General features: G+C 43.5%; 2 protein-coding genes across 4 annotated transcripts in view; one reads left to right on the plus strand and one right to left on the minus strand.

Moving 5' to 3' along the window:
* The window catches only part of OSBPL11 (oxysterol binding protein like 11), a 47,490-nt gene extending 41,597 nt beyond the window's left edge, over positions 1–5,893 (minus strand). The window contains exon 1 of the mRNA XM_081006767.1: positions 5,022–5,893. Coding sequence (XP_080862893.1) covers positions 5,022–5,218 — 197 coding nt within the window. The 5' untranslated portion in view covers positions 5,219–5,893. The remainder of the gene's footprint in view (positions 1–5,021) is intronic.
* The window catches only part of LOC308478666 (glycerol-3-phosphate dehydrogenase 1-like protein), a 32,962-nt gene extending 7,650 nt beyond the window's left edge, over positions 1–25,312 (plus strand). Inside the window, exons 2-11 of one of the 3 annotated variants that reach the window (XM_081008616.1) lie at positions 139–195; positions 10,977–11,052; positions 12,681–12,893; positions 19,143–19,320; positions 20,438–20,578; positions 21,707–21,845; positions 22,468–22,580; positions 23,380–23,613; positions 24,359–24,465; positions 25,132–25,312. In XM_081008616.1, coding sequence (XP_080864742.1) covers positions 12,853–12,893; positions 19,143–19,320; positions 20,438–20,578; positions 21,707–21,845; positions 22,468–22,580; positions 23,380–23,613; positions 24,359–24,465; positions 25,132–25,228 — 1,050 coding nt within the window. In that variant the 5' untranslated portion in view covers positions 139–195; positions 10,977–11,052; positions 12,681–12,852 and the 3' untranslated portion in view covers positions 25,229–25,312. Of the gene's footprint in view, positions 1–138; positions 196–10,976; positions 11,053–12,680; positions 12,894–15,322; positions 15,548–19,142; positions 19,321–20,437; positions 20,579–21,706; positions 21,846–22,467; positions 22,581–23,379; positions 23,614–24,358; positions 24,466–25,131 lie in introns of those variants that run through there. The other 2 variants (XM_081008615.1, XM_081008614.1) reach the window with 2 other exon arrangements.
* Positions 25,313–25,697: the final 385 nt, after the last annotated feature.

Below are 25,697 nucleotides of genomic sequence, written 5' to 3' on the forward strand. Positions count from 1 at the left end.
GCCCTACAGCTGAACTATAGTCTCTGAGCAAAGCTTCTGGTGCCTGGTGCCTTCAGTATGTGTGCTACATTTCTCAAAAAAGGACTGGATGAGCATATTAAGAGGTAGCATTTTAATGTGTTACGCTTTGCTTTTCAGTCACAAGCTACATCATTTCCTTAAGAACCTCTGCAGTTGAAAGATCTCTTTGTCAAGGTCAGTACAGCTAGTTTTCAACATATGATCAAGCAAGTCCAAATAAGATGATTTAGATTATTTTTTAAGAAATAGTGGAAATTACCATTAAAGTAGCCCTATTCAAGTATCATGCATATCTGGAAACAGTACACATTAGTGGGGAGACAAGCATATTAGCTTCATCCTTATCTGAAGCGGGGAAACTCCTATATGCTTCTAAACCCCAGTTGCAGGGAAACACAAGCAGAAAGAGTGCTGCTGCACCCATGTCCTGTTTGCAGGCTTGCCACAGACACCTGGCTGACCACCGTAAGAGCAGGATACTGGGCTAGATGAGTCTTTGGCCTGATCAAGCAAGGATTTTCTTGCGTTCTGTGCTCACTGACGATCACATGCAATGTAGAACCTTGGGAAATGTGGGGAGCCTATGAGAGGAGAAGCACGTGGGTGGCAGTGGGTGGAACTAGCAACACATCCCTAAAATCCCTGCTTATGCGTTATAGATCTAGGTTTTAATAACACCTGAGCAGGGTGTACCTAGCTCCACACCCAAATTCTCATAGTCCATTCTTTTAAAGTAAATGCATAGCCCTTCTCGTTGCAAATAAAAAGCTTACAAATGCAAAGTCTGTGGGCTGTGCACAACCAATGGCTTTTTAAAGAGCTGGACATGGTATTGTAGAGCTATCATTGCCACACTCTGCCCCTCTCTTTCACCCATCGTGATTTTACAGCTTTTTGTAACATTTCAAGGAGATACATGGCAAAAGCTGTAACTAGCCCTCTGCAGCGTAGCTACCACAACTGCAACAGATATCTGCATTTTTTAGCATGACAATAGATGCCCATGAAAAATATCCCCTTTCCCTATCCCACCATACCTGGAGAAACTTTGGAAGCATTGTAATGTATTGTCTAAAAACAAATTTCTTGTTTAAGTAACAAAGGATATGTGCATATCCACAATGGCACACATTTGGTTCAGGTATGGGGAACCTGACTTAAATACCGTATTAGCCAGCATATAAGCCACTCCCGAATATAAGCTGCACCTTTAAAATTCGGGGGGGGGGGGAGGAGAAAAAAAAGACAATACCCGAATATAAGCCGCTCCCTTAAAAGTCCGCAGGCACTCACACCCATTCCGTTTTACCGTATGTCTGTTTCAACAGTGATATCGTAAAAGCCCATTTTTGTAAGGTCGCAAACTTAAGACGCACTTTAACTTTTCACGGTCGGAATTTGGGGGAAAAGGGAGGCTTATATTCAGGCCAATACGGTATGACTGTCGAAGCCTCCCTATCTGGCCAGGCAACACACCCTCCTGAGCCATACCCCTCACCAGCCCTGATTCGCACCCTTCTGAAGTGTCTTTGTGTGGATGAATGTGTCCTTGAACTCTGATAATGCTTCTTGCTTACCTGGGTGGAGGACAGAAGGTGTGTGCATGCGAACAAACTAGCCTACTGTACAAATGTAACATCCACATTTATTGCTCTGCCCACTTTCCCCCCTGGCCCCACTCATGATTAGTCTGGGGCCCCAGGAAGGGAATGTGGCTCTCAAGCTGAAAACGTTTCCCACCCTAGTGCAGTTAGTTTTAAAATGTATCTGTGATTATAAATGCAGAACATGACATCACGTACCTGCTCCTAGATTAAGAGTGTGATACTCCTATGGGACTGAACAGCAAGGAGCCCTCATTCCTGCCTATCATCAAGACAGCAAAATACATCTCTCTCTTTCTACATTATTGGCTCCATGGCGTATTTGATGCAATCAAACAACAACAAACACGTAATTGTGTTACAGACCCAGTTTGGGATGGATTTGAGTGCTATACAAATGAAATACATAGTGAATTAACCACTTCCCAGCCCTAATTAAATTAGCTCTACACCACTCTCTCCCCCCCCCCCCCACTATTCTAACATCTAAAATAAATTTAAAAATCCAGAGGTTACAAAGAAACCAAAGTTCTGCAGTCAAGAAGGTACAGCAAGTAAGGAAATGTGTCTAGTTTAGCATAACTTTATAAAGTTTTTGAAGCTTTAGTGCTGCAGTGTGTGGGCTGCAGTGTATAAAGTCATGATTAAGAAACATTACTTGCTATGTGATCTATCTGCACGGCTTATTTCCTATTTTGTAACTACTATTCCCTCATGCATTGCATCCTTCTGGGATGTTCCAAGTCAAAACTAGACAGTGAAAGAAAATTTCTGACTACCATTATTTGTCCGAAAAAGGCAAACGTTATCTTCAAAGCTGGTATAAAAGTTACCTTTCAAAGAAAGCTGATTTCCAAAATGTTATAATCTAGCAGAACTGGAGCAACCTGGACTCCCAGATGAGGCTCATGATAATGAAAAGTTGTAGCTTACAGATAGGACCAAGCCTGAATCCAAGAGTAGACTCTTTAAGTAGGCTGATTTTCCATAGTTCATGATTTACCATGAACTTGGGAGATTTCTCCTGCTTTGTTTCCTCCCTCTGTAAGTGTGGGAGCAACAAAACACAATCCATGGCTTAGTATTATGTCTAAAGAGGGAGATCATAGTTTGGTTTGCTCAAACTTACCAGAATTGCTCAGTCTCAGGTTCATGTATCTACCATTTTTACTCTTCTCCTCCAATGCAACCATGAGAAGTTGGGAAGCAGTGATTCTATTTTAAACTAATTGCAGTTTGTAATTTTGTCCAAACTGGTGGTTAGTTTAAACCAGCGCTCTAGATTTTGTTGATCTCAAATCAGCTCTTACTACTGGTCATAGCTGGGGTTGATGGGAGTGGGAGTCTAACATCTGGAGTTACAAAAGTTAGCCCCCCTGGTTTGAACTGCAGTTTGTCAAAACAAGTCAAGATCAAGTTGTGGTTTCTGATCCTGACTTGTTGGTACAGACCATAGTTAAAACTGCAGTCCCTGCTTTGGATGAAACACAGTTGGTTTAAAATGAAAGTGGATGCTTCCAATTTCCTCCTTACAGCTTCATGTTCAATTGAGGAGGGGAGGGGAGGAGGAAGCAGGTTTGTGTATGGAATTCTAAACTATATTCTGTCTGAACCAGGTGAATGCCAAGAACTAAGTCACTGGTTTCATTTTGTCATGTATGAAATCATTTACCATGTTCGAAGAACTTCCTGACAGTAAGAGCTGTTTGACAGTGGAATTTGCTGCCAAGGAGTGTGGTGGAGTCTCCTTCTTTGGAGGTCTTTAAGCAGAGGCTTGACAACCATATGTCAGGAGTGCTCTGATGGTGTTTCCTGCTTGGCAGGGGGTTGGACTCGATGGCCCTTGTGGTCTCTTCCAACTCTATGATTCTAAGAAAATTCTAATAGCTTCAAGGAGTAACGTGCTGGCAACTTAGGAGGAGAAAGTGTAATGTAACATTAGAAGTGAAAATTTGAAGTGACATGCTGTAGGGGAGTTGAAGCTGGTGTTTAGCAATGTCCTGACATTCAAAAAAGCAACAACATTCCCTAAACATACTTCCTCACAATTGCTTTAAAAAGGAAACACAATGACAATGTATTTAAGGAGCATCAAAGTAGATACATTTAGTGAATTCATTGGGGTTTATTTTCTAGTACGCAGGGATATGATTACACAATTGATGTATAGAACGCTTGCAATTCACAAATCAATCTTATGGGAAACTGCCTTATACCAAGTCTATTGAGCTCAGCATTGTTGACTAGACCAGATAGTAACTGACTGTAAATATTAAAAATCAACTGAATGTGAAATAATGAAATGCCTGTATTGGGATGATGTGTATTCATTTTTGTTTCCTTACATCAAGGAACAGGTCATATATTAATATCTAGAAAGAAACAAAATAGCTATTTTGCACAAATCTCAGTGTCATTTCACACACTGGGAGAAATTCAATGTTACGCTTTCCTGATTGTTCCATCAGTGGAAGCATTTCTACATTTATCTACTATATATTTTGGAAAGTTGCTTGCATTTGGACACCTCTTAAGATAACATAACCAAATTTTGCATAACCATTTCTGAGATCAAACAGAAGGTTTTCATCTATGTTTGGATATAACTGGATGCCGTTTTGAATCAGAATGGGAGACTGAATCTTTCAAAACTGCGCTGATTTTAATCTGATATCTGATATCAAAATTGTACTGATTTTGGGGGGCTTCTTAGAATTCCCAAGCAGCACTGGGTACAAAGCTGCTATTTTTAGGTATGCAGGTGACTCTCAACTAACTCTGGGGTTATGTTCCGGGAATAGCGCCTAAAATCAAAATCATATATAGTCAAACACATTGGCAGTTCCACCTGCCATTGAACCCAACGTTTTTAATCTCAGATGCCCATCCCCTTTCTATTTATTTTTTTTTAAATTGGCAAATGAGTGAAGCTGAATGCACACTAGTTAAAAGCATGTAATTTGTGAGTTACCTGTATACCCAAATATGTAAGCAGCTCTTGCCAAGGGACAATTTATACATTTGCCAAAACACTAAATGCTTTAAAGTACAACCCAAAGGAGCTCAATGGTAAACAGGCAGAAGAACGCAGTTCCACCACATGTGTCCACTGAGTATTCCGGCATATTTAGAAACGTACATTCCGGCCCATCACATTTTACTGTGTTATCATTCCAAAGCCCTCCAGAATACAAAATAAAACACTTGCAACTTTAGAGTTAGGCCTCTGTGGTGAAAAGTTCAGTTGCACCAGAAACTTTACCAGATGCACACGGGATGGTTTTAGGTGTATGCTTCTCATTTCTCAATACTACCCCCTCCCCCTAAAGAAAGAACCACCACCCACTTAGGATACCAACAAATCAGTGCCCATTAGGCATCAGCAGAGATACTCACCTATACTGCCAGCTTTTGGTAGTGCTTCCTCCTCTGCTACTGCTGATCCCACCGCTGCTGATGCCACTACTGCTGCTGCTCTTGCTTGTGCAGTTCTGGGCTGGGATCAAAATCTCCAGCTTGCCTTCGCTTTCAGACACTTTCATCGCTGTCGGTGGCGCTGCCGGAGCCGTAGACACAGGCTCCCCACTTTGCATGGTGGGGCCTGTCAGGCCCCTGCCCACCCAAGGGTGGGAGAGTGCAACAAGCCAAGTCACCAAGGGCTCGAGGAAAACTTTTTTTCTCAAGGCTGTCAAGTATCCTTAGAAAAAAACGAGGGGTCACTCCGGAGTGGAACTTTTGTGAATGGGGCCAAATGTGGGCCAGAGATGGAGCAAGTCTGTGGAAATAAGCTCGAATGGCAGCTTTGAAGGGGGGAATATGGAGGGGGAAAGAGCCAGGTTTGGGGAAAAGGCCAGGGATCCAACAGAGGAGTTTCCTGAACACCCAGAGAATGAATCGGGAGCAGGGCAGCCAGCTGCGTTGGCAACGTGGGGGGGGGGGTCCAGACACTCGCTGCCAAGGCGTGTGTAAACCGGGGGAGCAGCTCCGCGCACCTCAGTATCCCATGGGAGGGCAGAAGTGGGGTGGTGGGGAGGCAGCGGGAAATTCCTCAATTGTTCAGAGAGGCGGGATGCTGGCGCCGAAAGGAGGGCGGCCGCCTGGGGTTTGTACCTCCTTCCCCCAGAGGCTGCCTGCCTGCCTGGGGCTGGTCTCTCACCATGAACCGCAAACGCCCCTCCTGCAACCCCCTCCCTCACTCGGCCAGGCTCCGTCTTCCAGGGCTGGCGGCGGCGGCTCGCAGCCCACACGAACCGAGGGAAGCAGCAGCAGCAGCAGCAGCAGTGGCGGAGCCGCTCCCACCCCTTCCGGGTCAGGCTTAGCCGCTCCCCGCCGCCTTCGTCCCTGTTTCTCCGCCCCGTGAAGGCCGAGGGTGGGCGTGAGCGCTGGCGGCGCCATCTTTGTTAAGGGAAACGGGGGAAGGGATGTCCTGACAGGAAGGAGGAGTTGGCAATAATAACAATAATTAATAAATAATAACGAACAGTGATAAGAATACCTGCCTAAAACAAGAGAAGGCAAACATAAAGGGCCTTTAAATCAAACAGTTTTTTGTCCTCTTATTTCTGTGGAAGAAACCGAACTTGGAGCAAGGGTGTGACTCAGCTGCACGCCAACGCGCCCTCTGCGCCCACTTCTGAGTGTATGGGGATGGATTTTCACACAGCCTCTTATATTTTCGTTCTCGTCTGCTCTGCATTGTTCACGACGTTCTTTGCAGCCCCAGCAGCTCCAGACTGTTGCAGCAAAATAAAAACAAAGGGCTTGTGACCACTTTTTAGCCCGAACCAGACTAAACCCGTTGAAATTAATGGGCATGGCTATCTTAAGTCCATTCATTTAAATAGCGTGCTCTAACTTAGCTGGCTGCAACCCAATGGATCTTGTGGCATCTAAAAAGGCTAGCCAATTGTGATGTATAAGACTTTTTGGACCAGAACATGCTTGATTGAAGCTAAACTTATATTTTAAAAAGCCAAATTATTCTGTTCTTTTCAGCTAAAGATAAAGCCAATTTAAATATGAAAGACAAGTGTAGAAGAGCCTATTGATATTTTCTGGGCCCATAGGGTTGGTGGAAGTTGTCTAAGCCATCTGGAAGGTACCACCAGTGTCTACACACTTGTTGTTTAGTCATGTCCGACTCTTCGTGACCCCATGGACCAGAGCACGCCAGGCGCTCCTGTCTTCCACTGCCTCCCGCAGTTTGGTCAAACTCATGCTGGTAGCTTCGAGAACACTGTCCAACCATCTTGTCCTCTGTCGTCCCCTTCTCCTTGTGCCCTCAATATTTCCCAACATCAGGGTCTTTTCCAGACAGTCTTCTCTTCTCATGTGGTGGCCAAAATATTGCAGCCTCAGCTTCAGGATTTGTCCTTCCAGTGAGCACACAGGGCTGATTTCCTTAAGAATGGATAGGTTTGATCTTCTTGCAGTCCATGGGACTCTCAAGAGTCTCCTCCAGCACTATAATTCAAAAGCATCAATTCTTCAGCGATCAGCTTTCTTTATGGTCCAGCTCTCACTTCCATACATCACTACTGGGAAAACCAAAACTAACTATACAGACCTTTGTCTACACTCTTATATTGCCCTAAAAGTTCAGCCATTCCTATATGCTGCTCAGTAAGACAAAGCCATGGATCTTGCTGCCTTGGGATGCTACCTATGCTGCAAAAACACAGTGGACAGTCACAGATGGAGAAGTATTCATCATTCATCCCTGTGTGACACTGCATGGCTTTTCATTACGCACAATGCCAGCTATCCTTTGCCAGGTTGTTCCCTATGAGATCTAAACCAACTGAGACTGCAGTACTAAACATACCCCCTAGAGAGTAGGCCTGCTTATAGACAATGGAGCTTACTTCCTAGTAAAATGCACACAGTTGTGCTGTTAGTCTCTGTGATGTCCTAGTATAGGAGTGGGCAACCTGTAGGCATTCAGGCATTATTGCATTTCAGTTTCCTATCAGCCCCAGTCCGGGTTGTCAATAATAAGGGATTCTAGGAGCTGAATGCATCTGTATCCAACACCTGGAAGGTCACAGGTTCCCTACCCTGCATCTAATGATTTTCCTCCTATAAAAATATGCATACTTTTGGCTTGCAATACACTAGAAAGAAAGGCTATTTCACAAGGCAGCAATTGAAGAGTCCTGGCTTTCCATTGTGAGCATGACAGCTGCTTTCCATATGATGGTTGTTAACATTCTTTGCCTTTCAGGTTTCAAATATATATTTCAAATATTATATATGTGCAATATATAATATTGATGTACATTGTATAATATAATATACAGTATACTAGATTGGCTAACAGATTCTAATAGACAAGGCATTAGAAAACCTTGAACTTTTAATATAAAAAGTGAAATAACTATCTGTAATTATATGTTCACGTAAGGGCTTCTTGATTACAAAAATTAAGTTATTTCTTTGCATATGCATAGTATGTGTCTTCCCTAACAGGCTACTTTCAAATCTTCGAGCAATAGGTGCAGTCTGTTTTTTAATAGTTCCCCAGCATTAATATTTAGGCAAACACAATAAAATAAAATGAATCAAGTCTTACACCTGAAACACACTAAAACCAAAAGAGAATCGAATATTTATTTTATTTAGCTGCTGTTTCCCTCTAGTGACCAAACTAAATACTACATGTGAAAGAAGAGAAGCCAGTACAATGTCAAACACCTGTTTTTTAATGGTGATGATGAAAGGTCTTGCTTATCTTAAGTTTTACCAAACCATGATACACAAAATTCACATAATTCTCACATTAAGAGATAGGTGAACCACCACACCTCTACCATATGATGTGACAGGTTACATGTTTCAAGGGAAGGATGTGGCTGGGTTACAAAGTATTGATTTACATGACACTTGATACTAGTTGGTTAACATAGTTTATGCCCTGAAATGCTGCAGCCAGAGGGCTTGTTCAGCTGTTGGGAAACCTATTAAAGGGTTTTCATTAGTGCTCCTGCCTTATAGTCACATAGGAAACATATAAAGAGGGTTACCTCTTTCCAGCACAGCTGGGCACTCTTGAACTTTGGCAGAGAATTAAGTTTTTAATATCTTCTACCACACACAAGATGAATAAGGTCAGACCATCTTGGATGACATGTGATGCCAGGTTCAGTCAACTTTGCCCTATCATCAGTCAGGGAGTGCATGCAGTTGCATGCACCCCCTCCCCTTATTATTCATTCACAACATTTTATAATCCAGGGAAACATAAACATACATGGAAAATACGGACCTTAACTGAATGGTTAGTGGCAACAAATATTCAGCTCCCTCCATGGCTCCTGGTGTTCTACAGTACATAGTAATATCTACTAGATGGATTCTGATTTTCTTGATCACTGGAAAACCAAGCGTATATTCTGGTCCTGATTATGTACAGTTCATACCTGCCATCTTTCTCTTTAAAACGTATGTTAGTAATTTGTACCAGGTAATCAATTCAGGTTTATTCCAAATGGGTTCGGTGAAGCTTTAAACAAACAGCAGACAGCTGGGTGCCTCAAACAAACCACATGTAGCTTTGAAAGTGTAGGTAGCAAACTTAACACACCCACAAAAGTCAATAGCTCACATGCCTAATGTGAACAAAACAACCTGTTTGTGCTTCAAGGAGATTAAAATATGTTCCCCTGACAACCATCAAGCTATCTGAGGGGTGAAATCACATATTTATTAATGCAGCTCAAGCATGCATGACTTTTGCCTCAAAGGGATAGGGGAAGGGAATGGCCCAGTTTTGGCTAGAGGCATGCTGTCAGAAGGAGCAGAATAAATGACTCATTATACTGGGGTCGGGGTGCTAACTATCTGTTCAGAACAAATTTAAAGTACCCGAGGATATAGCATAGGAACACAGAAAGTTGCCCTAAGTAAAACCATAAATCTGCCTATTTCAGTCTTGTCCATGCTGGCTGGCTCCCCAGAGTGCCACACAGCAGTCTCTCTCAGGGCACCTATCTGGGGGCACCAAAGACTGAACCTGGGGCTCTTTGTATACAAAACATGTGCTCAGTCACTGAGCTTCAGCCCTTCCCCAAACTCTGACCCATATACTGTATCATCATTTCTCTTCTGTTCTTTGTTGCTGACAAGACTGCATCCCTGTTCTCCCTTTCCTACAGCTTCCCTCAATCCTGCTTTCCTGGTTTCTACCGCTAAAAGAGTTTGAAGGATTTGCATTATTAACCTTATCATGCTGTTTCAGCCTTTGGATTAGTGGCTCTCTGGGTATTTATCAGAAATACTTGAGACTGAGGGAAAACTTGGAGATGAATTGGGGTCAGTTCCACTGAACTTAAATCTGTGCAATCAGTTCACGGCACCAGTGACCCACTTCAGACCTTTATGAGGCTGGCCTTCATGTGGTGACAAGAAAGCTATGCGCTTCTGGCATGGCCATGTTCAATGTAGCATTTGCTCCTGTAAAAGAACAGTAAGGAGGGAGGTCATATTCCCACCTGATGCTAAGCACCTTTAGTCCTGCTTTTCAACGTATTTAGAAAGTACTTCTATATCCATTGTGTTGCTTGAGGTCACCTTTATACTTTGAGTAGGGTTAGCTTAGCAAGCATGTATGTACAACCAGTTAGAGAGGCTACAAGAGAAAGAAAGAAAGAAAGAAAGAAAGAAAGAAAGAAAGAAAGAGAATCTTGTTTCATCAACCACATCATTTTCTTCTTCAGCTTTGATACTTCATTTCCCTCTTGGTCTATTTGTATCTTAACACAATTATATTAATAGCTGCATCAAATGTGCTGAGTTAATTTTGCTTCCTCAGTCATGGGACTTTACTTCCTAAAAGCTACATTACCATTACTTCTGCTGGGGTTTTTTGTGCATCAGTTCCTATGGCAACATGGCAATGTCTGCATCTGCACATGCCACCCTCTCTCACTTAAATTGTGTTTCCCTTGGCTTAATTGTGGTCCTGATACTCCAGTTTTATGGATTAGCTCATGACTGCGGGGGAAGAGCAATCTTTGCCTGGCAAAAAGGGCAAAGCTGTGTTTCCCTGGAGCTAGGGATCTGTGAAGCAGGACTGGTAGTTCTGGATCAGGGCTGGGCTGGGGTCTAGATCTGATAAAACAACATACATTGCCCACCTACCCACTCCAAACTAGGATTCTTTATGCCACATGAAACACTATTGGCATTGTAAATCCTAGCAGAAGCCTGTCTTGAGTTAATATATGGCTTGTGTGTGCACCGTATAGTTAAAGCACATTTAAAGCACATGTTCAATGGTGCTTGCTCATAGGTGAATGGAATCAGTTTTCTGCTTCTCCAGTGTGACCTATTCTTTCTGTTTTGTAATAATAGACCCTGAACTAACAGACCCAGAGATTACTTGATGGCATCTATACTCCAGCCTTAGTCAAGAAGACTCTCAGAGCAAGTACAGGCATTGTGCACTCTGTATATCATCACCACATCCACTCATTAGCACCACATCCACTCATTCTTAATTAATCAATGAATCAAAGTTCAGTAGCCATAAAACAGATGTTTGTTTTGTGGTCCAGATAGTGATTTGGGAATATGCTAATATTGAAGACATTGGTCTTAAAATTTATATTTCCTTTAATCATAAAATCTGACAGTTTTCTCAGAATGTTTAAGTTGAATTCAAATTTAAAAACCTATTAATTCATATTTAATACATGTGGGTCCTTCCACACATTGTTTGCTCAGAAATGGTACAAGAACACAGCCCAAAGAAGAAAAATGTTCAGCATTAGTTGGTGCCTATTAGGAATGGTAATGCAGAAACAGCACTGTATTTAGGCCAGTGTGAGTGGTTCTCCCCCACAAGCCCTGAGCCAAGGGGGTGCAAAATTGAGAAGACCCATTTGGAGATGCCAAATTTTGGTCTTGCACAGAGCGCCATATTATAAAAGATTAGCAAAGCCTGCCCCTGGGTTGAAAGGAGCCAACACACTCTGTTGTTGTTGTTGTTTAGTCATTTAGTCGTCTCCGACTCTTCATGACCCCATGGACCAGAGCACGCCAGGCACTCCTGTCTTCCACTGCCTCCTGCAGTTTGGTCAAACTCATGCTGGTAGCTTCGAGAACACTGTCCAACCACCTCATCCTCTGCCGTCCCCTTCTCCTTGTGCCCTCCATCTTTCCCAACATCAGGGTCTTTTCTAGGGAGTCTTCTCATGAGGTGGCCAAATTATTGGAGCCTCAGCTTCAGGATCTGTCCTTCCAGTGAGCACTCAGGGCTGATTTCCTTCAGAATGGATAGGTTTGATCTTCTTGCAGTCCATGGGACTCTCAAGAGTCTCCTCCAGCACCATAATTCAAAAGCATCAATTCTTCGGCGATCAGCCTTCTTTATGGTCCAGCTCTCACTTTCATACATCACTACTGGGAAAACCATAGCTTTAACTATACGGACCTTTGTTGGCAAGGTGATGTCTCTGCTTTTTAAGATGCTGTCTAGGCTTGCCATTGCTTTCCTCCCAAGAAGCAGGCGTCTTTTAATTTCGTCTTTTAATTTCAACACACTCTAGTTTTGTCCTTTTTCCTATTGAGTGCCATGAAGGCAACACTGAGGAAGAAGAGGGAGCTATTAGCCGGTGCCAGAACCTGGACTGGTTATAAGAAAGAAGATGGGGGGGGGGTTCTGGCAGAAGCTGTGGAAGCTGGTCCATTAGGGCAAATGGGGCACCAAGCTCAGCCTGCCCCACAGCAGCTGCCAGCCTTTTTTCTTCCAATCAACCAGTCCAGGGGGTGACACTGGCAGTCAGCTTCCTCCTCCTTAGTCTCAGTGTTATCCTTGTTGAGCTCACCAGGGAGGAGGATAGGTTGGCTTCTGCCTGACCTTGGCTCTGGCTCCCCCTACCGTTGGCCCCCCTGCCTTCTGCCCAACGAGCACCAGCCACCACTGGGCGGCCTGAGGTTGGTGGGGCCGGGCTCGTTTGCCCCAATGGCTCATCCAGCAGGAAGAGAGCTACTTCTCCCTTCCAACGCCGGCCCGCTGGGCTCCCTGACCCCCGATCTTCTCTGACTGGTCTTTAGGGGCTGACCTCCTTCCACCGCGAGCTGGATCCCGGCAGACAAGGCGGCGCATGCAGGCCGGGGTGTGTCAAGCGTCTTTCCCAGCCTCCGGGATACTTAAAGCGGACGAGCGCCGAACTTGACGCTGCCGGGCGCGAAGGTACCCAGAGACGACGTGGGGAGCCCAGGCACCATGTCTGCGCTCAAAGTCTGCATTATCGGTTCCGGGAACTGGTGAGTACGACTCGGACGGAGCCGAGGGGGAATCGCAGGGGGGCAGAGGGCGAAGAGCCCCCTACCCAGCCAGCCACCCACCTAAGAGCTGGTGCATGTGCGCCCTTGCAACAAAAGCCGAGGGTGGCCGACGGGCTATCCAGAGAGGGGGCGAGGGGGCGCGGAGGGAGACAGCCATCCCTCTCCGGACCTTCCCTCTCTAGCTCTGTCTTCATATCCAGGTCCATATCTGTCCTAACTTGGACACCTGCGCAAAAATGCCATGTCCCCCCGCCCCCGTTTCACCTTAGAAAATTTAATTGCCTTTGGATTGCCCCGATCGTTCCCCACGAGAGTCCAGAGGAAACCAGCAGACGAGGCTGCAATCCCATCCCATTTACCTGGGAGTAAGTCCCACTGAATTCAATAGGGCTTCCTGCTGAGTAGACATGCTGGTGCTGAGGGCGCATCTGTTATGTTCTATGCGGCTGCATTTGCTCCCCTGAAATGTCAGCACCTTATAAAAACAGGAATGAGGAGCCTCTGGCGCTCTCATGGTTGTTGGACGGTCCATCAGTCCCAGGCTGCAGGACCGATGTTCTGGGGTGCTGGGAACTGTAGTTCCGCAGCAGCGGGAGGCTACCGGTTGGCCACCCCTGCTATAAAATACGGGACAAGCGCAGAGCAGCTCTGTAACCCAAGCAGAAACGCTGTAGACCGACAGACTACAGTCTGTCCTCTGTAGACAGTCGGACAGACTAGAAATCCCTGACCGACACAGACCTGTACCAGTTTACTCCGGGGAAAATGCCCCACAGGCTTCCCTAAGACATGTTTTGGACTACAGCCTTCCAGAGCTTTGCGAGAGGGAATCGTTTGCTTGTTTTGCAGCGTTTCCACCTCCAGTCTGAACCATGCTTCATGTGTTTCTATAGCACCTGCAGATCAGACTAGAACATTGGCCTCAAAGGGAATATATCCAGTGACAGGCTGAGTTCCCCTGGGAGAAAAAGTGCTAGGGGAAACGGGCATGAAATTGTCGTACATTTTATACCCCCCCCCTTTGAAATCAGTTTGGGATTAATTTCCCAAATTTGTTTTAGATGTGGTATTATTCCTGTGCTTTCATAATATCAGCCCTACATTGAAAGCCAGCATGGGTACTATTTCATAATGTGTACTTGCAGAGCAAGATGGTGGTTGTGCATCAGAAAGGGAAGGTTTTTGTTTATTCTTCTCAAGCATTTTCTTTTCATAGTAGCTTCATGTAGGTCTAAGTGAAAGTCATTAGGAGCAACCAGCACAGTTAATAGGAACAAACTGAAAAATTTACTAACACTGACCAAGAAGGACACTCTGGATTTTTAAAATTTATTTCCTAGACCAGCAGAGAAACCTGCATTTTTTTGTAGTCATGTCTTCGCAGCATGGAATAATTTGATACCATCTATGAAATGGAATGTTAGTTTATTTGCAGGAGTTACTGGTCTCTCAAGAGAGAGAAATGTTGCACACACCCTGACCGACAGGCCGAGACTTAATTATAGTCATACCTATTTCTCCCTGTCTTCCCCACCCTTGTCCTTTTCATGTACGTTCTCAGATTACTATGCTCAGATTTACATAAAGATTTATGCTTACCTTTCCATTCTTTCAAAGAACAGGGCATTCAGAGACAGGTCTTTGTTATCTTAACATCCAGTTTGGGCACTCTCCTAGAAATCCACACCAATGAAAGGGGCTTTGTTCTTATTCCACAATAACAACACTAAATAAATAAATAGAACCAGCAACTACACAAATTTCATTATGGCTGCACATCTTGGTGACCTTTTCTGGTGAGCTATAGAACTCCTTGACCTTAGAGATGCATACTCCATAATGTAAACCCTGGGCAAGTTTCAGAATTTATGTTAAGCAGGGTGGAGGTTGAGCTTGAAAAAAACAGGGAGGATTTGTGTATTTTATTCTTAACTTTTCTCTCTTCATGGCATACTCGAATGATGTCTCAATTGGTAGTTTGGTGCAAATTCACCATTGTTTGTATGAAGAAAGAAAAGACTGATCATGTGAGATGTGACACAACAGCCAAGGGCAGCACAAGATTCCTGTCCGGATAGTTAGGTAGAGATTATACCTCTTTCAGGAGTGAAAAGGGAGTGGGTGGAGACGAAAGGGAGCAAAGCAGTGACAGATCACACAGAGTGTAGCATGGATGAACTGTACCAACTCCACATTCAGGGTACAAGCTGTTGGATACTTTCACAGGAAAAGCTGACACCTTAAGTCTACCTACAAAGGCAAGCCCTGCAGAAAGGTAGGCAGGTTCCCTAAGCCTCAGCCCAAAATGCACTAGAAATGTACCATGACAGATAAAATATGGATGTTCTGCTCCTTGTGCTTTGCCTGCTCCTTGCAATTTTTCCACTCCCAGTTGCATAGCTACTGTTCCTTTGTTGGATTGGAAGCTCTAGCTGCATGGAGATTGACAGTAGCAGATCCTACACTTCAGGGGTGGCACCTAGAAGCGCTGGAGATATGGAAAATGATGGTGGCTGTTACAACTGCTTTGTTGCTGGGCCAAGGGTGTACTGGGTAGCTGGAGCTGTGCTGTGCTCTTGGAACTCCACCCATGTAGCCTCTCTAGTGCCCAGAGCATCTCCACTAGTCCCTTGGTAAGCTTTGAAAGGCTGAAGGCAGCACTGGGGTGGGGGCACCGGAGGGTCATTGTTAGGTTTGATGGAGCCCTGGGCAAGGTGACCCCTGGCAAGCTCCCTCAAACATGGCACCAATCCTGGTAAAGGCCTCTTATTTGCACCCAAACACAAAACGAGCCACAATTAAAGCTGCCCCCGGACACAACAGCATAGCATGGGTAGCTTAAAATACCAACTTTTTGGTGATATCCTGGCTACAGAGGAACTACCTTCAGAAAAGATGTCTGGCTCCCCTACAAGAAATAAGAATTGTGCCTTTCATGTACGCATGCAGAATGGTTGTGCCTAACAGAGGTTAGGCGTTTGGTCTTGCAACCCACCCCACATCCCACCAGCACCCCAAAATGCAGATGCAGCTCTCATGTGATAGGCTACACGTTAGAGTCCTTCAGAGGTGGGGGGAAATTTTGAGCTTTTTTGTTTGTGAGCTGAGTCAGAGACACTAACCTCCAAGCTTATCTGTAACATTTGCAGTCAGGGTTGCATTCCTTTAAGCTACCAGAATAGATGTGAAAGTTCAATGGTCAGCAATACTGTACTTTCAAAAACATCTAAACAACCCCTTGCATACTAAACATCGGCTTCTCAGTTGTTGTTTTTGGAGGTTTCATAGTCAGGCCTTGAAATATTTATTTTCCACAATGGTTTACGATTTGCTGCTGGTTTGGCTTTATTGTTATTATTAGCTGTTTATTTATTAGCTGTTAAATTGACAAACAGAATCAACATTTTGGAAATGTGGCCATCAAACTGATGTCAGGCATGACATATGCGAACCTGATTCTCAGACAGCTCAATACCACACCTTCCTGTTTCAGATTAGTTGGCCTGAACTCTGGAACAACCAATGTTCTTGTTTGATACCCACAATCACAAATGTGGACTTGAATCCCCCACCTTATGCAAATGTTTACTTTTCTTTCATCAGTGTGACTAACTAACCCATGTGCAAAAGTTTTGCTTGAAGAGTCTTAAGGAGTAGTTTGTCTGCTCATCTCTGGTGACCTGTGGGTTAGGAGCTCTTCTAGATTGTTGTATATAACTTGTGAACCTGAATTCAATAGTCCAGATTTAATAGGTATCACAAGCTATCTTGTAGAGTCATTAGGAGAATATAAATATATTAATAAAGAAACGTACAAGCTGTCAAAAGCGTTTTGCCTTCTAATGAAGGCAGCTGCTAGGACATGGCTCAGTGAGGCAGAGAGATCCAATGCTGATATCGCAGCCTTCTCTTAGCCAAGATGACCTTTGGCTTAGATATGCTTGACACAGACATATGCAAAAAGGTATTGCCAGCATTTTAAAGATTTATTTAAGTTCTAACTGCAGAGAGGTGAGTTTTATGTGTGAAGTCTGTGGTAGCTCAACACACTCAGACCACCTGAAAACCCAACTTTATTTGTACTACTAATTTGAAAAGCTTTTCAACTGGTCTCTCGGCTGTAGCTCTATGTTGCTTACATTTCTGTGGAGCAGCTAGGGATACAATTTTGCTGACAGAATTTTGGGACTCCCAGGTTCTGTTTTACTTTCACTTGTTCAGTCTCAACACAAGGCGCTCAGATATAGCTCTCCTGAGGAAGTTGTGTTTGCCTGAATGACCTTGAATACCATTAATCTAGCTTAGAAAAACACAGTGTAACTTCACTGGATCTGTAATGGTGACACTCTGATGTTGCCCCAAGGAAGCCATTGAGGGAACAGCAGTGGTGGCAAGTCTCACAGGGGGTGCTCCAGCGGCGGGAGCCTCCCAGGCTGGCATGCCATGGCAGGCGGCATTTGCATCCCTGGCAGGCAGATTTTCGCGATTGGCACGGTTGTCGTCATGAAAATCAGCCCGCTGATCATGAAAATCTGCCTACTGATCGCGTAATACCGCCCGCTGGGGATGCGAGCGCTGCCCGCCGAGCGGAGCAAACACCACCTGCCGGGGGGTGCCAGGCTGATCACAGGGCGTATTTGCACGATCAGCGGGCGGATTTCCATGACAGTGATCGTGCCAATCGCAAAAATCCGCCCACTGGGGCTGCTTGCGCTGCCACGCCAATCCGCCCGGGGGAGTTTGTCACCCCCCTAGGCATGACACCTGGGGCAAACCGCACCCCCGCACCCCCTTGCAACACCTCTGGGCGACAGAAGTCCTGGTCTCCTTTCTATTTGCATGGAACAAGGAGAAAAGCGTTAGGAATTATTGTTATAGAGATTAGGCAAGATGGTGTGATAATTCAAGTAAGGTTTGTGTACCGACATTTCTCCCCATTTTTATTTTCATTATTTGTTAAGTTTAATATTGCCCTTCATCTGTAGATCTCATGGTAGTTCACAACAATTTGCAATATAAAAAACACAAAATACAGACTAAAAATAAGAACAAGCCAGAAATCCCACATCACATTTAAAAGGGCATTGGATATCAATCAGCCTGAGGCCTGGTTGAAGAGGAACGCTTTCACCTGGCGCCTAAAGGTATATAATGAAGGTGCCAGGTGAACCTCCCTGGGGAGAGTATTCCACAAACAGGGAACTGTTGCAGAAAAAGCCCATTCTCATGTTGCCACCCTCCGGACCTTTCATGGAGGAGGCACATGAAGAAAGGGCCTCAGGGTTGAGATAGGCTCATATGGAGAGAGGTGTCTTTGGGGGTATTGTGGCCCTAAGCCATAAGGTTTTATTGGTCAAAACCTGGGCCTGGAAATTGAATGGCAGCCAATTGGGCCAGGATCAGTGTAATGCTCAGACCTCCTTGCCCCAAATTCTGCACTAGGTGGAGAAGCAGTTCTAGACTAACTGTGCACACAACTCTTTAAAGGGGAAACCATACTGTTATGTACTGAAGTTCTCACCCTGGGCCAGCAGGGGGATACTGTATATAGTTTTCACTCAGGTCCACATATGCAAATAAGAGATCGAAAGTGACGTTCAGTGACTGGATAGTTATAGAAAATGGTTACTGTTGCATTCTAGTGGAGCTCTATATAAGCAGGCTGGCTGAACCCTTCAGTTCAGTTCTGTTCTGGCCTGTGAATAAACAAGAGCTGTTTGAAGAATCGCTGTGTCGTCTAATATGTTCACCCACAACTTAACACATACTTCCTCCTCAGTTAAAATCTTTAAGGTCTAAATATGACATAGGTAGCTAAACTGCCAATTTTCTTTGCTAAAAAAACCCCACATGGAATTTTGATGTGGGGTGTTGGTTTTGGCATCCGTCTGTCTCGAAAGACAGTGGAGGGCATCCTCAGGAATGAAGTCAAACTGCTATGTTAGCATCACCAAAGTGACCATCCAAAGTGCACAAGCAGTGCATATGTACAGTACATATGTTGTATTCCGGTAGTACACACATTGGCAGCCATTTGTGAAATTTACTATAGGAGGTAAAGCTTTATAAAGTTTGCTAAATCCAAATTTCTATGCGAATTTTGCTTGTGTCCAAATTCTTGAGATATAGTGCTTGTGCAACCATACGCTTCTGGTGAGTGGGGATGCAGTTAACCCTGCCTTTAATTATTTGCCTTCTTTTCCTCCCCCTCTTTTCTTTTTTTTAAAGGGGAAGTGCCATTGCAAAAATCATAGGCAAAAATACCCAGAAATCCCTCAAATTTAACCCTACTGTAAATATGTGGGTATTTGAAGAGCAAATCGATGGGCGAAAACTCACAGAAATAATTAACCAAGACCATGAGAATGTGAAGTATCTCCCAGGGCATAAGCTACCTCCTAACGTCGTAAGTTCAATGTAACTCCTTAACTGTAGTTTCAGGTTTTAAAGGTAGTGTAGTTGGGCCATAATGGAATGCAATTCAAAGTAACAAAGGCTGCTTCCACGCTGGGAATTTAGTGTACAATAGCTGCATTTTGGGTTGCTCACTTTTTATGAGGCTCGTGCTTACCATTGTGAGCTAAACACCCTACTCCCATGCTTCTCCTTTTTGGCTTTCTTCCACCCCCACCCCACTCCTCAAGCTTAGAAAAATCTGCCATTTCTTTAAAAAAAAACAACATAGCAGAACAGCTGTGCAGCTTTCCCAGGAGCAGACTGAGAAGGGAATTGTACTCAAAATATATCAGAAGGATAATGCAATTGATTAAAGAGCAGCATAGGTACACACAGACACTGATATGAGTTGTGCATTATCTAAACTAGAGAAGAAATCCTGGCACAGCTGTCAGAACAATGCAAGAACCTTGTGAGTTTTGCAATTGGTTAGGCTTAGATACATTATTTGTCTCCAGACCTACTTGGTATTCCAGAATACTCTGAGGAGCTGCAGACCATTATGTCCCAAATTGTAGAATGTGCACAACAAAGACAGGTAATGAGGTCAAACCCCCCCCCCCAAAGTGGCTGCCAAGCTTGAGGCTATAATCCTATACACACTTACTTGAAAGCAAGCCTCTCACCACTGGACTTAACTTCTGAGCAAACATTGATAGAATTAGGTTGCTAAGAGAACTGAGCTAAGAGACTTCCAAGAAGTTTTTCAGATGCAAAGCTTAAATCTATGTTTACTTAACATTTCTCCCTCTCCAAAAATTCATGGGCAGTTATGAAGTTGAACATTGTGTTTTCATGTGAGTTAGTAGATCAATGTTATTTTGTACGGACCTCAATTCAGGACAGCTGGCCATATTAAGACTGCTGCAGGAAACACTTGTGTTGCATATATGGATGTGCCTTCCTGCATGCGCAACCCCAGGAAATACACATTGCATGCTCAAAATGTGTATATATGTGAATGTCATCTCAATCCACTTTTGCTGCTATGGGAAACGCTGCTGGATAGCCGCCCTTGTTTGTTTTTCCATAATAGAATGTTTAAACTTTCTTCTTTTTTGTCTCAGGTTGCTGTAGCAGACCCAGCAGAAACAGTAAATGGTGCAGACATTATAATATTTGTTATACCTCATCAGTTCATTCCTAAAATCTGTCAGCAGCTAACTGGCCATGTAAAACAAGGAGCCATTGGAATTTCACTAATCAAGGTAATTTGTGAACCTTTCCCAAGGGGTAGGACTGGTTAGGGAGAAAACGGAACAGTGAAATTTCCTGGGTCATGACTGCATATAGGGTGCAGCAGGGGTGCCAACCTGAATAAAATATTGTGGGGGCCCAGGTAAGCCCTGCCCCACATAATCAATAACATGTGTCAGGAACGTGGCTCACCCGAGCGCAGGGGAAGAGTCAGACTCAGAAATTGAGCTAAGTGAGAGACCAACTGCAGATGAGAGCTAGCTGACAGAGCCAAGAAGGGGTAGCTCAACCATCCTTCCAGAAGAAGACACTGTTAGCTCTCAAGAAGCGGGAGAGTTAGGAGCCAGCCGAAGTGTTGCTAGGCAATCAGCAGATAAACAGAGGACTGAGAGTGTGTCAAGTGGAAGTGGGGAGGGGGAAGGCCAGCCTCTCAGTCCCCGTTATAGGAGACTGGATAAGGTCAGAGGACAACGGAAGGGAAAGAGGGGAAGGGCGGGAATTTGGCATCCTTCCTGCTGTGAAAGGGGCGGAGGTTCAGACTGACTATCGTCAATGTGAGCAGGTGAGAAGCCGAGCTCTAGATGTGTGGGGTTTCTTTTGTAAATAAATGTAACATAAAACTGCTGGAGTCTTATTACTTCTTATCGGGGCTTGCTTGCCTGCCTGAGATCATTACAGCATGACACAGTGCACACACTATTTGAATGGGAATGCCCATCAATTTTTTGGGGGGGGGAGCCCCCTCAAATATTTTATTGGGAAGGCTGAAGCCCCCATTGTCCCTAGGAGTTTGTTATGGACACCCCGAGATGCAGAACAGAAGGCAAAAGTGCCATATTTGGAATGGACTATTCGTTTCCCCACAATATGTTATTTTATTTTCTAAAGCTTATGTTATTACATAAAAAGTTGGCTATGTAACACACATCAAACAATTTTAAGAGAAATGTACTGTGTGGGTCATAACCAAGATATATATCAACCCGACAACGTGCTGTCTGTTCCCATTACCCTTTGTTGTAAACAACTCCTGCACGGGCTCAATTTCATAGAATACAACAGGATCAGATCTATGTTTCATCTACTGAAGTGCAAGGAAGGCTAGTCTTACTTTTGTTCACTGCCTTCCTGTTAAACAGGGCATAGACGAAGGCCCTAAAGGACTGAAACTCATATCGGACATCATTCGAGAGAAGCTGGGCATAGAAGTCAGTGTACTCATGGGAGCCAACATCGCAAATGAAGTGGCAGATGAAAAGTTCTGTGAAACCACCATTGGTAATTCTGTGTTCAAGACTAATGACTAAACGAGGGATCAGTTCAGTCCACTTACTCAGAATATAGATCCAGAATGTTTCCCCTGCTCCATTTTGTGGTGATCTAGAAGATATATCTGTGGATCTATAGCTGCTGTGATGAACCCCCCCCCCCAAAAAAAACCCTTGCCAACTTTTTTGTTTGTTGTTGCAGTGTTCTGCACAACCCTGTAAGAATGAAAGGTAGCAGCTGGTCAAAGGTCACCCAATGAGATTCATGGATGAGTGGGAATTTGAATTTGCATCTCCCTAGTCCAACACTCTTATCCTCTACATCTCACTGACACTCACAGCTGACCTAGGTGGTTTTTATTATTATTGCCCATCCTTTTGCAAATGGGAATGTTTGTAGCATTTGAATACAGGCATTCTTGTGTTTTCGATAACACAGCACTGAAAGCGTATTTACAAATCATTATTGAGCATCTCTCCCTATAGAAAGCTTACTGGGTTTGGGTATATCTAATGGTGAGTCACAAGCATAGCTGAGATTAGACGAGATGCTTCCATTTAAGTTCAAGTCATATGATATGCTGTTACTTGGCCATCACCTCAGTCCTGATTTACTGTGCTTCTTTTCATAGGTTGCAAAAATCCTGAAAGTGGGAAGATCTATAAAGAGTTGTTGCAAACCCCAAATTTCAGAATTACTGTGGTAGATGACTGTGACACCGTGGAGCTCTGTGGAGCCTTAAAAGTGAGTCATTCCAAATCAAATATTGTGAGGCCAATTAAAGTTTTTTGCAAGCTGTGTGGCCAGCTAAGCTTTAAAAAAAAATATTCATGTGTTTTCCCATTCATTTGTTCATTGGCTTTACAAATCTGTAAAATAGGAGAACTGCACTTACATCCCACTTGCAATACTAATTAAAAATGGCCTTGATATGGGTTGGACAATAGCTGGTTGTTTTCTTCTAGGTCAGACTATTTGTAGATCAGCTCTGTCCTGTCTACTGCTGTCATTATCAGAGGCCATTTATTTTCACCCTCTACCTGATGCTTTTAATTTGAGATGCAAGGGAATTTGGGATCTTCCGCCTAAAAACCATGTGCTACAGAGCTATGATCCCTCCCTCATATCACTATCTCACTTAAAAACATTCAGTACAAGGATACACCTCATTAGCTGTTTTGATCCTATGGAAATGTCTCACCAGCTGCTTTGATCCTGTGGAGAAAAACAAGAAGTGTGGCTTGTCACTACCAAGACATATTTAGCAGCATATTCTTCAACTGCAGCAGCACTTCTTATTGTGACCAGACTTGCAGACACCACTTGCTGAATATATCTGAATAGACCACTGAACTACATGCAATTTTGCTCTTGGGGGCATTTAGGAGCAACTCAATAGAGAAATGCAGCTGTTGGAATGCATTTGTGAATGGCACCTTTTGCTAAGCATTCATGCTTTCTGAAGTCATTAAATGTGATGCCTTTGTCTCATGTGATTTTTTTCTTCTCTCTCTTTTTCTCCCCCTGTCCCAACTGGATTTAGAATATCGTTGCAGTAGGGGCTGGTTTTTGTGATGGGTTGGGCCAAGGTGACAATACCAAGGCAGCTGTGATTCGTCTGGGACTAATGGAAATGATTGCCTTCGCTAAACTCTTTTGCAAAGGCCCCGTAGTAATAAATACATTTCTGGAAAGTTGTGGTGTTGCTGATCTGATTACCACATGCTACGGGGGACGCAACAGGAAGGTGGCTGAAGCTTTTGCACGTGGTGGAAAAGTAAGTGTTTCCCCCCCCAAGATTAATTGCTGTAATGGGTACACTTTTGTCTTATCAGCCCTTTCCCAATAGTATTCTGCATTTACTTATGAGGACAGGGGGCTATCTAACTAGTATATTACAGTATGCATTTGTTTGTGGATGAGACCAGTGGTAGTGACCAAGGCCCCTTGCTAATAACTGACATTGTGCGATGTTAACCTTTCTAAATTGGGCATAATGTGGAGAAAGTAGATAGAAAGAAGCTCTTCTCTCTCCTCCTTTCATAATATAACCAGGCACCATCCAGTTAAAAAGAATGGTGGGAGATTCAGAACAAAGAAAGGGACATAGTTATTCACACCATGTAACTGTGGTATCCGTTCCCAGAAAATGATGTGATGGTCTTCAACTTAGATGGCTTTAAAAGATTAGACAAATCAGTTGTGGGTATCTGCCACTACTCATCATGATAGCTGTGTGGGCTTTCTAGTGTCACAGAATTTAGCTGAAAATAATACCAAATGAGAGATGCTTGTCCTACTTTAAAAACACATACGTTTTTAGTATGTATAAGTAAATCTTGGGTATTGCTTAGATTGGAAATAATAATTTTGTGCAGACTCCATTCTTTGCAAAAGAGAACAAAGGGAGTTCCAGCTTCAGCACTTTCACATTTATTATTTAGTTTTAAATGGAGTTTAGTGATGCAGTTTCCTTTAAACCAAATACAAATGATTTAACACTCTTTAAAAATAATTTCCAGACAATTGAACAGCTAGAAAAAGAAATGTTGAATGGGCAAAAGCTACAAGGGCCTCAAACATCTGCTGAAGTCTACAAAATCCTGAAGCAGAAGAAAATGGTTGACAAGTATGTAGCTTGATTTTCTAGTAAATATCCTGTCTGAGAAGTCAGAGTATTCTCTGCACTTTGCTAGCTCCTTTGGCCATGGAAAAACTTTTGGGTGTCTCTGTTGTGAGCCATCACTAGGGTTGGGGGAAAAGTTTGTTCTTATGTAAGGCGAACTTACATAATTCACGCTTTCTGAGAAGGTATAGGAACCAAAACACATTCATCATTCAAAATTCACACTTCTCTGAATTTTGCATGTAGTTCTACGGCCAAGCAATGTTTACAAAACGCATATAGTAGGATAAAGGGCACGTCTAAGTGAAAATAACATACAAAATGCATTAAATTATGGAAAATTGATTTGTAAATAATGTGTATGAGAAATCAGCTTTAAAATGCTGGTGAATTTCATGAGGCTTTTCTTTTTTAAAAAATTGCAAATTGACGTGGAAATGTTGAGAACTGGACTTGAGACACAGAGAAATTGATATTCTCCCATTCATACTTGTTACAGTGCTTTAAATTAATATATATCAATAGTATTCTGTCATGTAACTTATGATAAAGTTTACATCATGCATCAGCTGTGTACTGAAAAGCCAGCTAAAAATGACCTTGCTGGTAAAAATTTAAATTGGTTGTATTTTGCATGAAAATTTACTTTAGCAATTGCATTTCTCTCAGGTTTCCATTATTTGTGAACGTCTACCTGATCTGCTATGAAGGGAAGTCTATCAAAGAGTTCATCACTTGTTTGCAAAGTCATCCAGAACACATGTAAGATAGTGTTGTGACTTGCCAGTTAAGTATCTCTGCACGAGGATTCTGTCAGTTTGACCATGCTGAATAAAAGCAAGCAAAACGATATCATCTGTACTACGTGTTCATTGTCGTAGGCTATACAGAAAAACAGTGTAACTATTTCCACAGAAAGTGAAGTCCGCTAGATACTACATCTCAGGATAAACTTCAGAAGCCAGGGAAGTGGAGGATATTACATAGGACTCGTAAGTTGAAAATGAGGGTGTGATCTCAAAGTCACTCATGAGAATTCGGACATGGAACAGAAGAGTGTGTTCTTGTTCAGGTGCGCTTGTTGAGCCTTTTGTTAAAGACCTCCAATGAAAGAGTGAAGAACCTCCTGAGGCAGTGTCTTTAATTTCTGAAGCTTTCTTTCCCCTGAGTGACACATGTTTCAACTTGGATCTACTGAAGCCAAAAAAGTCTGGCTCGGTAGTGGAAATCAACTT

This window comes from Podarcis pityusensis (assembly GCF_964106645.2).
Source record: "Podarcis pityusensis genome assembly, chromosome: 1".
NCBI lineage: Eukaryota > Metazoa > Chordata > Lepidosauria > Squamata > Lacertidae > Podarcis > Podarcis pityusensis.